The 12,456-nt window shown below is 38.1% G+C and overlaps 1 protein-coding gene across 4 annotated transcripts in view; it reads right to left on the bottom strand.

The window, feature by feature from the left end:
- FNBP4 (formin binding protein 4) overlaps positions 1-12,456 on the bottom strand; it is a 38,963-nt gene that overhangs the window by 8,581 nt on the left and 17,926 nt on the right. For 2 of the 4 annotated variants that reach the window (XM_077767277.1, XM_077767278.1), the window contains exons 11-15: positions 11,698-11,831; positions 10,535-10,722; positions 4,503-4,813; positions 4,230-4,374; positions 3,192-3,535 (exon numbers count right to left, since the gene is read on the bottom strand). In XM_077767277.1, the coding sequence (XP_077623403.1) occupies positions 3,192-3,535; positions 4,230-4,374; positions 4,503-4,813; positions 10,535-10,722; positions 11,698-11,831 (1,122 nt within the window). Of the gene's footprint in view, positions 1-3,191; positions 3,536-4,229; positions 4,375-4,502; positions 4,814-10,534; positions 11,379-11,697; positions 11,832-12,456 lie in introns of those variants that run through there. The other 2 variants (XM_077767279.1, XM_077767280.1) reach the window with 1 other exon arrangement.

Genomic DNA, 12,456 nt, shown 5'->3' with positions numbered 1-12,456 from the left:
CATAGAAACTGGCAAACATGTCCCATTCAAAGGAACAAAAATAAATCTCTAGAAACCAACCATAAATACATCCTTCACACTTACTAGACAAAGCCCTTAAAACAGTTGTCTTAAATGTGCTCAAAGAGCTAAAGAAAAATACAAGCAAAGAACTTTTAAGGAAACCAGGAAAATTATACATGAATGAAACGAGATTATCAACAAAGAGGTAGATATAATAAAAATGCAAACCAAATAGAAATTCTGAAGCTGAAAAATGTGAACTGAAAAATTCATTAGCTTAACAGCCACCTCCGATAGGCAGAAGAAAGGATCATTAAAACTGATGGAAGGTCATTTGAAATTATGGAGTCTGCAGAGCAAAAGGAAAAAGAACATGAACCACACTGAATTCTACTCCTGAAATCAATACTGCACAGTATATGTTAACTAATTAGAATTTAAGAATTTGAAGAAAATAAATACAATTGTACATTTTCAGAGATTAAAAAGAAAAAGAATGAGGCAAAGTAAACAGAATCTAAGTAATTTATTATACACCATTAAGTGGACTAATATATGCATTATAAAAATCCTAGGAGAATGGAAAGAAAGGGGCAGAACTTATTGTAGGAAGTAAAATATTTTAAGTTGCAGCACCTGGGTGGTTCCATCAGTTAAAGGTCTGACTCTGGATTTCAGCTCAGGTCATGATCTCATGGTTTGTTGAGACAGAGCCCTGCATTAGGCTCTTAAGTGACAGTGTGGAGTCTGCTTGGGATCTTCTTTCTCCCCCTCCTCCAATCTCAAAATAAATTAACTTAAAAGAATAAAAGAATAGCCAAGGGGTATCCAGGTGGTTCACTCAGCAGGTTGAGAGCTAGACTCTTGATTTTGGCTCAGATGATTCCAGGGTCATATGGGACGGAGCCCCAAGTTGGGCTCTGCATTGAGTGTGGAGCCTGCTTACGATTCTCTCTCTTTCTCCCTCTGCCCCCCTCCCCTGCTTATGTGTGTGCTCTATCTCCAAACTAAATTTAAAATTAAATAAATAGCCAAAAACGTCCCCAATTTAATGAAGACATGGATATACATATCCAAGAGGCGTAACAAACTCCAAGTAGAATAAGCCCCAAAAGATCACCCTGTGACACATAACTTGTCAAAAGCCAAAGAGAATCTTGAAAGCAGCAAAAGAAAAACAGCTTGTTATATACAAAGGATCCTTAGTAAGATTATCAGGATTTCTGTAAGAAATGGTGCAGACCAAAAGGCAGTAGTATGATATATTTAAAATGATCAAAGAAAAAAAGTCAGTCGAGAATTCTATTCCAGGCAACACTTTACTTCAAAAACGAAGAAGAAACTGGGGTGCCTGGGTGGCTCAGTTGGTTAAGAGTCTGGCTTCGGCTCAGGTCACGATCTCACGGTACGTGGGTTCGAGCCCTGCATCGGACTCTGTGCTGACAGCTCCGAGCCTGGAGCCTGCTTCGGATTCTGTGTCTCCCTCTCTCTCTCTGCCCACCCCTCCGCATGCTCTGTCTCTCAAAAATAAATAAACATTAAAAAAAAATGTTTTTAAAGAGGAAGAAATTAAGATACTCCTAAACAAACAAAAGCTTCAGGAGTTCATTATTGCTTGACCTATCCTATAAGGAATACTCAAGGGAGTCCTTCAAGTTGAAGCTAGGGGAGCCTGGATGGCTCAACTGGTTAAGCATCTGACTTCAGCTCAGGTCACCATCTCATAGTTTGTGGGTTCGAGCCCCGCATGGGGCTCTAGGCTGACAGCTCAGAGCCCGTAGCCTGCTTCAGATTCTGTGTCTCCCTCTCTCTGCCCTTCCCCCACTCACCCTCTCTCTCAAAAATGAATAAACATTTAAAAAACTTTTTGAAATGAAACTATGTTAAGATAGTAACTTGTCATACAAGAATACAAAGTTCTCTGATGATGGTATATACATGAACAAATATAAAAATCAGTAGGATTGTAATTTTGGTTTGTAACTCTCTATTCTTCTACAGAATTTAAAAACAAAAGCATAAAAAATAATTATAAATGGTAACAGTAAGTCCTTCCCTCTCAGGAACTACTGATAATTGGTAATTTACTGATGTAAAAAACTCTCCAATTAAGAGATGTATTCTTCCAGAATGGATTTAAAAAAACAGAATGGAATGGGGTACCTGAGTGGTTCAGTCAATTAAACATCTGACCACTGATTTTGGCTCAAGTCATGATCTCACAGTTCAAGGGATTCAGCCCTGTGTCTGGCTCTGGGCTGACAGTGTGGAACTTGCTTGAGATTCTCTCTCCCTCTGTGCCCCATCTGTGAGTGTGGAATCTCCCTCAATTAGATACACAGTTTTTAAAAAGACATAAAAAAAAAACAAAAAACCCAGAACTGAAGTGGTGAGGTCTGCAAGACATTAATTTTCTATCTAAAGATATACACAGACTTAAAGTAAAAGAACAGAAACAGATTCCATACAAATAATAACGAAGAGAAAACAAGGGTTAACATTAATATAAACGAAACAAGTCAAAAACTGTTAGATGAAAAAAGATGGTATATGACAAAACTGTAAACCTAAATAAATGATTACTTATGATAGTATCCAACAGAATAAAGAATAATACCTAACAGTAAGTGTAGGAAAGGAAGCGAAAGACTTCTACACTGAAAATTACAAAAACTGCTAAAGAAAACCTCGAAGACCTAAATAAATGAAAAGAATCCTGTGTTCACAGACTGAAAAATGCAATATTGTTAAAGTGGCAATGTGACCCAAACAATCCAGAGATTAAAAGTGATCCTTATCAAAACTCCACTGCTTAAGTATAAAGATGAATAAATCCAGATCAAATTACAAAGGGACCTGAATAGACAATATTGAAAAATATGTACCCAGGGCACCTGGGTGGCTCAGTTGGTTAAGCATCCGACTTTGGCTCAGGTCAGATCTCACGATTCATGGGTTCAAGCCCTGTGTCGGGCTCTGCGCTTACAGCTCAGAGCCTGGAGCCTGTTTCAGATTCTGTGTCTCCCTCTCTCTCTGACCCTCCCCTGCTCACGCTGTCTCTCTCTCTCTCTCTCTCTCTCTCTCAGAAATAAAGCATTAAAATCTTTTTTTTTAATGTTGGTTTTTACATGAATATCACTTCAGTAATAAAAATTTTTAAATAAAAACCTGGGAGAGATTTACTGTACCTTATCTTTCTTTCCTTTTTTTGTCTTCTCAGGTGGTGGCATTTTGGGAGCTGGTGGTGGTGGTGGTGGTGGTGGAGGTGGAGGAGGAGGTGGTGGTTCAATAATGGCAGTGGTAGGCACAGCACCTCGGGCCTGAACTGGCTGTAATGTGGGAGCAGTCACTGCCATTGGAACAGAACATTCGGCATAGCTCATAATTGAAGGAGCTGTTGCCAGTCCTAGGTAATTTGACTGTAGGGTCATTCCTCTGGCTTGATGACCCATTCCTGTTACTGGATGGCTAACAGATAATGCCTGGTGTCCAATTCCTGCTGACTGGTGTCCAATCCCTGCTGCCTGATGACCTAACATAAAAAACATAAAACTATTAAAAAGGACACTCTGACAAAGCAAAAACAAAAGATGGAAAGGGGGTTTGGGGTTAGATACCCTATAAAATGATGACAATACATATTCTCCTCAAAAAACATAGCCACATTTTCTGTCAGCAAAATATTTCTGAATACTTTAGTATTAAGGTACTTTTGTTTTTCCTTAAAAACAAACAAACAAAAAATAGCTCTAAGCCCAATGTGGTGCTTGAACTCATGACCCTGAGATCAAGAGTTCCATGTTTAGGGTGCCTGGGTGGCTCAGTCGGTTAAGTGTCCAACTTTGGCTCAGATCATGATCCCACGGTTCATGGGTTCGAGACCTGCATCTGGCTCTNAAAAAAAAAAAAAAAATAAAAAAAAAAAAAAAAAGAAGAAGAAGAAAAAGAGCTCCATGTTCTGTTGACTGAGTCAGCCAGGCACCCCAGCATTAAGATACTTAAATTATCAAAATTACTAACGTCATGTAAGTGCATAAGTGCACAGAAAACATTCTGGGAGGATTCATGTCAAACTGTTAATAGCAGTTTTTGTGACTGAAAGAAAAACATAGGAATTTTTGAAATAAAAAGCCTTCATATGGTATCTCAAAGCCTTTTATGACACCTAATTCTGAAAACAAAGACAGAATACATTCAGGAAAACATATTTTAATCGCAATGCTTACCTGTAGCTATAGCTGACTGGCTGTAGAGGACTGGAGAACTACCAATGGTAGCTGATCTCTGAACTACTGCATTACTAATTTCTGTGGCTTTTCTTTTTATAGCTTTAGTGGAAGGAGAACTAGACACAGCAGAATCAACTGAACTCTGAAACAGAAGAAAATCTAGTCAGTGGCTAAAAGCCCTAATTAAACATCCTCTTCTAAAATAAAACATGGGGTCAGTCATGCCTCAGTCCCCAGAAACTCTTCAGAAAGCCAAAGAGCATTTCTCACCTGGCTAGTTACAACTGTGGTTTGTGTCGAAGGTTTCAATGGAGTATCCTCCTCTGTTCCTGGGGCAGGAGGCTCTTCACTTCCCTCATCCTCCATCTCTACCTCCTGGATCTCACCGTCCTCTACAGGAGGAGGGGGAGGGGGAGGGGGAGGAGGGGATTCTGGAGGTGGAGGTGGGGGTGGTGGCATTTCCAAAGGTAATGGAGGTTGAAGCACAGGCACATTTGACTGAAGAAGAGTCCAGAATGGAGTAAGTGGCATGAGTGATGAAGAAGAAACTTGGCCAGAAAAGGACTCTTTACAAAGAGAACCTATGAAAACAAACAGGAATCAGGAAAAGGGCAGGACACAACCTCCATGGCTTACATTCACAGCAATGTTCAACTGACTAATGAGAAAATCAGACCCATAGGCATCAATTCTCTACAATTATAGTACTGAAATATTAAGCAATTCATCCATGGAAATGACATCCATGGAAAGACAAATTTATGAGCCCTGAGCCAGCACCTGCCCCAGCTGTTATATACTAGTATTGTTCTTTGGGCCCAAATTTATGGATGAATAAATTAACGACAGCACATCAATTCAATGAGAAATTTGGTAATCTGAACCTAAAGTTTCTTATTTCAAACATTCAGTTTCAACATATACAACTAGAAGGCAACACTCTGGGTCTTTTTTATTTCAAAAAAGAAGAGGGGAGTGAATAATGTACATTTGCAATTCTGACTCTATTTTTTAGTGAGTAGATAAATGATCGTGGATGACCCAGAGAAGTACCCATTCAAAACACCTGCTTTTATTAACTTGGGTCATTAAATTTTAAAAATCCATTTGTAAAGTGCTCTTGTCAACTCTTATCATTCCTCTGTACCTTTGTATGAATTACTTTTTCTAAATCACAGCAACACAAATCAAGGAGGGTAATTTTTTTTTTAATTTCTGTCATGAGAAATGGGAAATTTAGAAGAACAAATCTTCAAGGTAAAGGATAACAAAGGCAAACACAAAAGAGGTATTTGAAGATGCACAGGATCTTAAGTTGCTGCTGAAGTCTGAGTTAAGAAATTATAGCTGAAAAGCTGCAGGATCAGCTTTCCTCAAAGTTTGCAAAAGCCGGTTAATTACTGTCCTTTCTCTCCTGGGAAAAGCTTTAAAGGTTAGAGAAAATAGGAGGATATACTTACTTGTAGCCTTCCCCATCCCTCTTTATCGTCAATAGGGAAGTTTCACAATATATGGGACTATTAGATATATATCCCAGGAATGCTGAAGGGAATTTTCTCCCTAAAAATCATAGAATTTAGGAGTAGAAGAGATATGAGAAATCATCTAGTTCAACTCTAATTTCAAAGGTAATGAAACCCAGGAGGGAAATGACTTGCCCAAGATCATACAGCTGTCAGTGGCCAGGTATGACTCCTTGTCTCGTGATATTTTACCAAGAAGTCCTGGTGAAATACCAGGGGTCTAAGAGATATAGAAATCACAGTTAAATAAATCTCACTTCGGGGCACCTGGGTGGCTCAGTCAGTTAAGCGTCCCACTTCGGCTCTGGTCATGATGTCACGGTTTGCGGTTCATGGGGTTCAAACCCCATGTCTTGAACCTTGAGCCTACTAAGGATTCCGTGTCTCCCTGTCTCTGACCCTCCCCCACTCATGCTCTGTCTCAAAAATAAACATCAAGAAAAAAAAATTTTAATAATCCAAAATCTGACTTCCTATGGAATAGAGATCCAAATGCAATCATCTGTTAAATTTCACAGTCAAAAGTGGTGGTATAACCATATACCATAAACAAAAGGCTCTAGGACAAGGATAAAACCCTTTACCTTACTTGGCTCAAAAGATACCACACTGATTCTCAATAAGGTAAAACTTAAGCCATCATGAACCATTTGGCTTTTAGGATAGCTTTATTTTTTATGGAGCAAATAAAAATATTATACAAAAGATTTTAAGAATATGATTCACAAGGTTACTGTAATTATTTTGAAATGTTGCTTACTTAGTAACGAAGTACTGAAAGAAAAAAAAATTCACCAGAAAACAGAAATGCAGTTTTCCAGCTAATAAACTTCAAATGTCTTATTAAACTTTTTTATTTGGTCGTATCTAATGTGAATTTATACACAAGCTTTAGATGAATAAAGTTTGGGCATGGCCAGGCAGTTTACTATATTACATAATAATAAAACATAAAAATTACATCAGAACTAAGGTAATATGTACTGAGGATTAATAATTCATCAAACTCCCTTCTACTAAACCTTCAACAACAACTGGTAGGTAAATGAGTAAGTTAAATTTCACATATTCTCCTCTAGAAGCATAATGCAACACAGAAATGTTTGTGATGGCAATGTGCTACTACACAAAGCAACTCAAGGAAATAAATGTTTCAAGATTAATAACGAGGTTTACAACCCCCAGCAAAGTTAATCAGAATAAATAATTAATTAAAACTGTGTAAATAAGGAGCTAAATTTAGCAGCAAACAAGGAGCATTTTTAATGTTTGAATCTCATACTATGTTTGCTCAAAACATAAAAGCTGTGTCTTAACACTGATAATTTCCTTTAGCTTAAACACAAAGAACTTCAGTCCATCTTAGTTTAAATACCCACAGATGTCCTACTACATGATGCTTCTCTTTATTTCTAAATATAACCCAGTTAGATTTTGCCTTTTAAAAGACCATATAAGTCTGAAATCCAAGGAGAGATTAAAGGTAAACACAGCTTTTGGGGCACCTGGGTGGCTTAGTCAGTTAAGTAGCCAACTTCGGTGCAGGTCATAATATCCCTGTTCTTGAGCTCGAGTCCTGCATCAGGTTCTGTACGGAGGTCAGCCTGGAGGCTGGCTTTGGATTGTCTCCCTCTCTCTGCCCCTCCCCCTCTGAAATAGAAATGAACTGCAAAAAAATTTTAGTATGGAACTAGAGTGTACTATGCTAAGTGAAATTAGTCAGAAAAAGACAAACATATGACTTCACTCATATGTGAATTTAAGATACAAAACCAAGGCACCTGGGTGGCTCAGTCAGTTAAGCATCCAACTTTGGCTCAGGTCATGATCTCACTGTTTGTGGGTTCAAGCCCCACGTGGGGCTCTGCTGACAGCTAGTTCAGAGCCTGGAGCCTACTTCAGATTCTGTGTCTCCCCCTCTCTCTGACCCTCCCCTGCTCACGTTGTCTCTCTCAGAAATAAATAAAACATTAAAAAAAAAAAAGTCAGTTTAAAAATAAAGATACAAAACAGATGAACATAAGGAAAGGGAAGCAAAAATAATATAAAAGCAGGGAGGGGGACAAAACATAAGAGACCCTTAAATATTGAGAACAAACAGGGTTGCTGGAGGAGTTGTGGGCCTGGGGGGGGAGGGGAGGCTAAATGGGCAAGGGCCATTAAGAAAGACACTTATTGGGATGAGTGCTGGGTGTAATATGTAGGGGATGAATCACTGGATTCTACTCCTGAAATCATTATTGCACTATATGCTAACTTGATGTAAATAAAAAACATTTTTTTAAATTAAAAACATAAAGATAAACAGCATTTATCATATGCTAAGAGATTTGAAAACTACAGGCTCAGAATAGTGTGGGGGATACAAATTTTGCTCAAGTACCTATTGTTTTCTATGCATCTTTGTTTCTATTTATAGGTAAGCTTCCTTTACTGTTTTCCTATCTTTCTCTAAAGAAAAATTTTTTGCTTAGTATTCTGAACCAAAAGGTTAGTTTAGCAATTTAAAGCAAGAAGTTATCGTACAAATAATAGTTCCATTCTTAACCAAGAGGCCAGTTTTTGTACAAATAATAGTTCCATAGGCTTTTGAAAAGCAGCTACATTTAACCTAAGTGATAAAACCTAATGACAGACACAATAGATATCTTGAAATATCACTCATCTTTAGAGACAGGATGTTAAATTCAAATAATGAACAAAGATTACAAATGAACAGAAGTCTCAAACTTCTCTGCTCTCCACAGTATAGTAATTTTTCTTATTTAAAACACGGTTTTGACCACAACTGGGCTGACAAAGAATATATGTTAAATAAACTTTCTTTATAGGCTTAAAATAATGATCAGTATTGCCCTTAAATCCCCAAAACCTTAGTACAAGATTTGGGATTTATTTAGATCAAGATTATCAAGTTTTAATTTAGGCTCTCATTAAAGAGGCTTAAGAATATAAACAGGTTTATCAGTGACTCTTTCCTACAGCATAATTGTCTTACTCAGATAGGAATGTCTCAAAGCCTTCCCTTATATACCCAGCTGTATGTGTCATCAACAAAGGGAGAAAATAATTCTAAGGTGTTTACAGAACACTTAAGTGTTGGTAATTCTAAAATACTCAGGTTTGTAACATACAAGAAAGGGACAATAGGCAGCAGTCAGGAGTGGAATCTCCTATCCAGAATCACCATCAAGCCTTCACTGGACTAACTTTAGATCACTAACTACTAGAAACCAAACATGATAAACCCGACTTATTAGACATATCTATCATTACTACCAAAAGAATGAGGAAAGTAATCAAAACAAAATCTGTTAAAATATTAAGTACCCTAGAACTCAGAAAATATATTTCTGAAATAGTTAGAATAAAACCACCCTTTGTGCAAAATTATCACTGTAGACAAATGTGGCTTTTTGTTTAGTGATCTGATAATCAAGCTATTTAGGAAATTAAAAGCATCTAACACTATCAGTTTCATTTGGTACATCAGAACTTTTTATTTGGGACCAGGGAGCAATAGAATACAAAACATCACTTCTGCTAAGCAGAGGACAAAAGAATTCAGCTATCCACTCCCTATGTTACCAACAAATTCCATGTCTTTATCTTCAAAGATTTATTACTTTAAAAGCCAAATCACAGACTCCTGTTTCATGTACTATCATCTTAACAAATAGCTACCAGTTTTTTAGAACAAAAAAGGTTGCTAATCATAGCCTTAGCTATGCTTCACTATTCACTTATTTCTGTCATTCCAAGAACGGTGAATTTAGAGGGGGAAAAAATGCATCTTCCACAATGTGGAAATCAAGCCACTCCTTTTTAAGGAAGCTCAGATCAACTAAGGAGCCATGAAAGCCTTTTAAAAACACGAATACAACAAAATAAGGCGCGCCTGGGTGGCTCAGTTGGTTGAGTGTCCAACTCTTGATTTTGGTCATGATCCCAGGGTAACAGGATCGAGCCCCACACTGAGCTCCCTGCTCAGGGCAGAGTCTGCTTAATTCTCTCTTCTCCTCTGCCCCTCTCCCCCATGCTCAATAAATAAGTAAAAATAAATTACTGTATACAACGAAACTAAAGACCTCTAGGAGAACGTTAACTGGGTTGAGCCATCCTGACTGTTTTATACTAGAATATTATTGGCAATTTCCAATGATGATTTTGCTTCTCTGAAATAATGGTCCTAGTTTCATACTGTTTCTTCAAAACATTTTGATTTATAACAATCATACTTGGTGTAAGAATAGTGGAGTGGGAGAATGAGACTGCTAGAACTACAGACTAAGTTTTCTATAGAAAAACAAAACAAATCTATTATCACTCCACATAGATATTAACAACTCAGCTAATAGTTCCTTAACATTTCTGTTAGTGGATACACAGCTTTGTGGTGTAACAGAGTGGTTATAGGACAAACTTCTTGTTGTTAAGATCCACTTGGTTTTATTAAACGATTCCTGAATCAGGGAGCATCCTATCTAGCAAGAAGATGGAAGCTCCTATGATGGGACAATCTTTTAAAGATCAAAATGTATTGACTCATCATTTTATTTTTTAGCAAAGTCTGACATTAATAGATGGCTGATTTCTAAGCAGTCAATGCCTTAGTTTTCTTCATTATTAACTGTCACATTTTTATGTTGAGCCATTATTTTTTAGCTAGCAATTTATGTTATGATTTGAATTACTTTCTTTTTATGGTACCAACTAACGCAAGTCATTTTTTCCTCCAAAATTATTTCTCTCCAATTAGTATAGGGTAAATTGTCCCACCTGTGGAATTCTGAGAGGACTCTGTAGAATTTGAATCAGTGCCAGTTTTGTCTTTCAAGGTCTGTTTAGGAAGAGTCTCGTCTCTACTTTCTTGTGCTTGGCTTTCTTCCTCCTCCTCCTCACCATCTGGGAACTCCCACTGAGACTCGCCCGACTGTTCGTTTACATAGAAATATCGTCTATGATCCCTAAATTACAAGAAAGAAAACACATGTTTTAAGACCCATTCTCCTATAAAGACACTTCCATTTGGTCCTGTCCCAGGACAGCAGTCTGCTCTCACAGGGACGAACCTCTTCTTAATGGACTGCTATTCACAAAGGCAACAAAGAGCTTTGACCATTGAGGATGAAGAACCAAGGATAATTCAAAGCTATTTGCACTGCCCGCAGCTCTGTGAATACAGCCCTGAGCCCTTACTCCAACAGATGACTTAGAAAACGCCTCTCACATTTTGTTTTTTGCCAATGCTTAACAGGGTTTCAAGTTTCATTAACGAAGGGACTCAATCTCCTAGAACACTAATTTCCCTTCCAAAGAAGAGAACAACGAAGTTTGCGAAAGGTGACTCTTCCCCTCTTGGACCGTGGAATTCACATTTCATACTCTTGATATCAAACACAGTGAAAGCTAAAGAGAGGGAGAGGATCTGGGAGCTGAAAAATAAAAGAGCAAAGATTTCAAATAACGAAAAAAAAAATCAAGAAAAGCCAAATATAAAAAGAAATGTTTTCATCTGACCTGCTGGCAGAAGATAGTAATCTTGTTCTTCATTCACATCTTCTGGCACGAAGCTTTCCTTAACTTCACCGAGGTTAATCAGGAGTAGTTGCTTCCAGAGGTCCTGTAAAGCGCACAGAGCTCTCGCATGCGCTTAACCCCCAAGCCCGCCCTACTCCGTGCAACAACACTCTGGAGAGTAAAAACCAGCTTTGTCCATCTTGGGAAAAAATCCGTTACATGGAACACTTTAAACATTGCTTTTTGTTTCTCCGTGTGGCTGGCCCAAACTGTAAGTGCTTGTGGTGCTCTGCCTGCCCAGCACCGCTAACAGCAGCTGCTCTCAGTCTCCAGACAGGCTGTCATGTCGTCAGGTGGTGGTGATCACAAATCATGTCTGAGATGTCAAAGGTGAAAGGTGAAAAGGGGAGAAGAGTGCGTACCTGTCCCAGTGGCAGGACCAGCCTTTAGGAGTGGCGTTTATTTCATACTGTTTTAGTTGTTCTGCTGCATCCTGAAGTTTTCGTTTAAGGTAGTTCCCATTAAGAGCCCCTTCCCTCCAGTCTGCAATCCGAGTCTAGAATCAACAAACAGAGAAAGAAGTTAAAAACATGTTATATCAGGAGACCAAAGTAAACAGGACAGGTTTTCTGGTCCACAACCATACTACTATACTCTCACAAAAGGAGAACAGGCCAAAAACGCAAAGAAATACGGTCTTGTCTTAATTTCATAAAAAATCTTGTTTGCAGAGTTCTGAAAAACAAGATTGGACCCCAGTACATTTTTATACTGCCAGCACTCCAGTATCTGTGAAAATGTGTAGCAGTTTTATTTTTGCCCTTTGGACTCTATTAATTCCTCAGCAATTTTAGTTTCTGGTAGATAGTTCATTTGGTTCAGTAATCAAAAGCAAAGGCTCCATACTTCGGGAGGTCAGCTTCCTAGAGGAGTTCCTTACTGAATTCTATCCTACCACGTTGTAAACTACTCAGGTTGCAAAAGGACATAAAACTTTTCTGTTTGATATAAATCTTTTATTAGGATCCATGTTATTTAATCCATTTATATATTTAATTTATATCCAAGTTAGTTAGCTTATAGTGCAGTGGAGATTCCAGTGCAATGATTCCAGGAGTAGAATCCAGTGATTCAGCCCCTACATATATTACCCAGTGCTCATCCCAACAAGTGTCTTCCTT

This window comes from Crocuta crocuta, unplaced genomic scaffold (assembly GCF_008692635.1).
Source record: "Crocuta crocuta isolate KB4526 unplaced genomic scaffold, BGI_CrCroc_1.0 scaffold330, whole genome shotgun sequence".
Lineage (NCBI taxonomy): Eukaryota > Metazoa > Chordata > Mammalia > Carnivora > Hyaenidae > Crocuta > Crocuta crocuta.
This window is presented reverse-complemented; position numbering and strand designations above follow the sequence as displayed.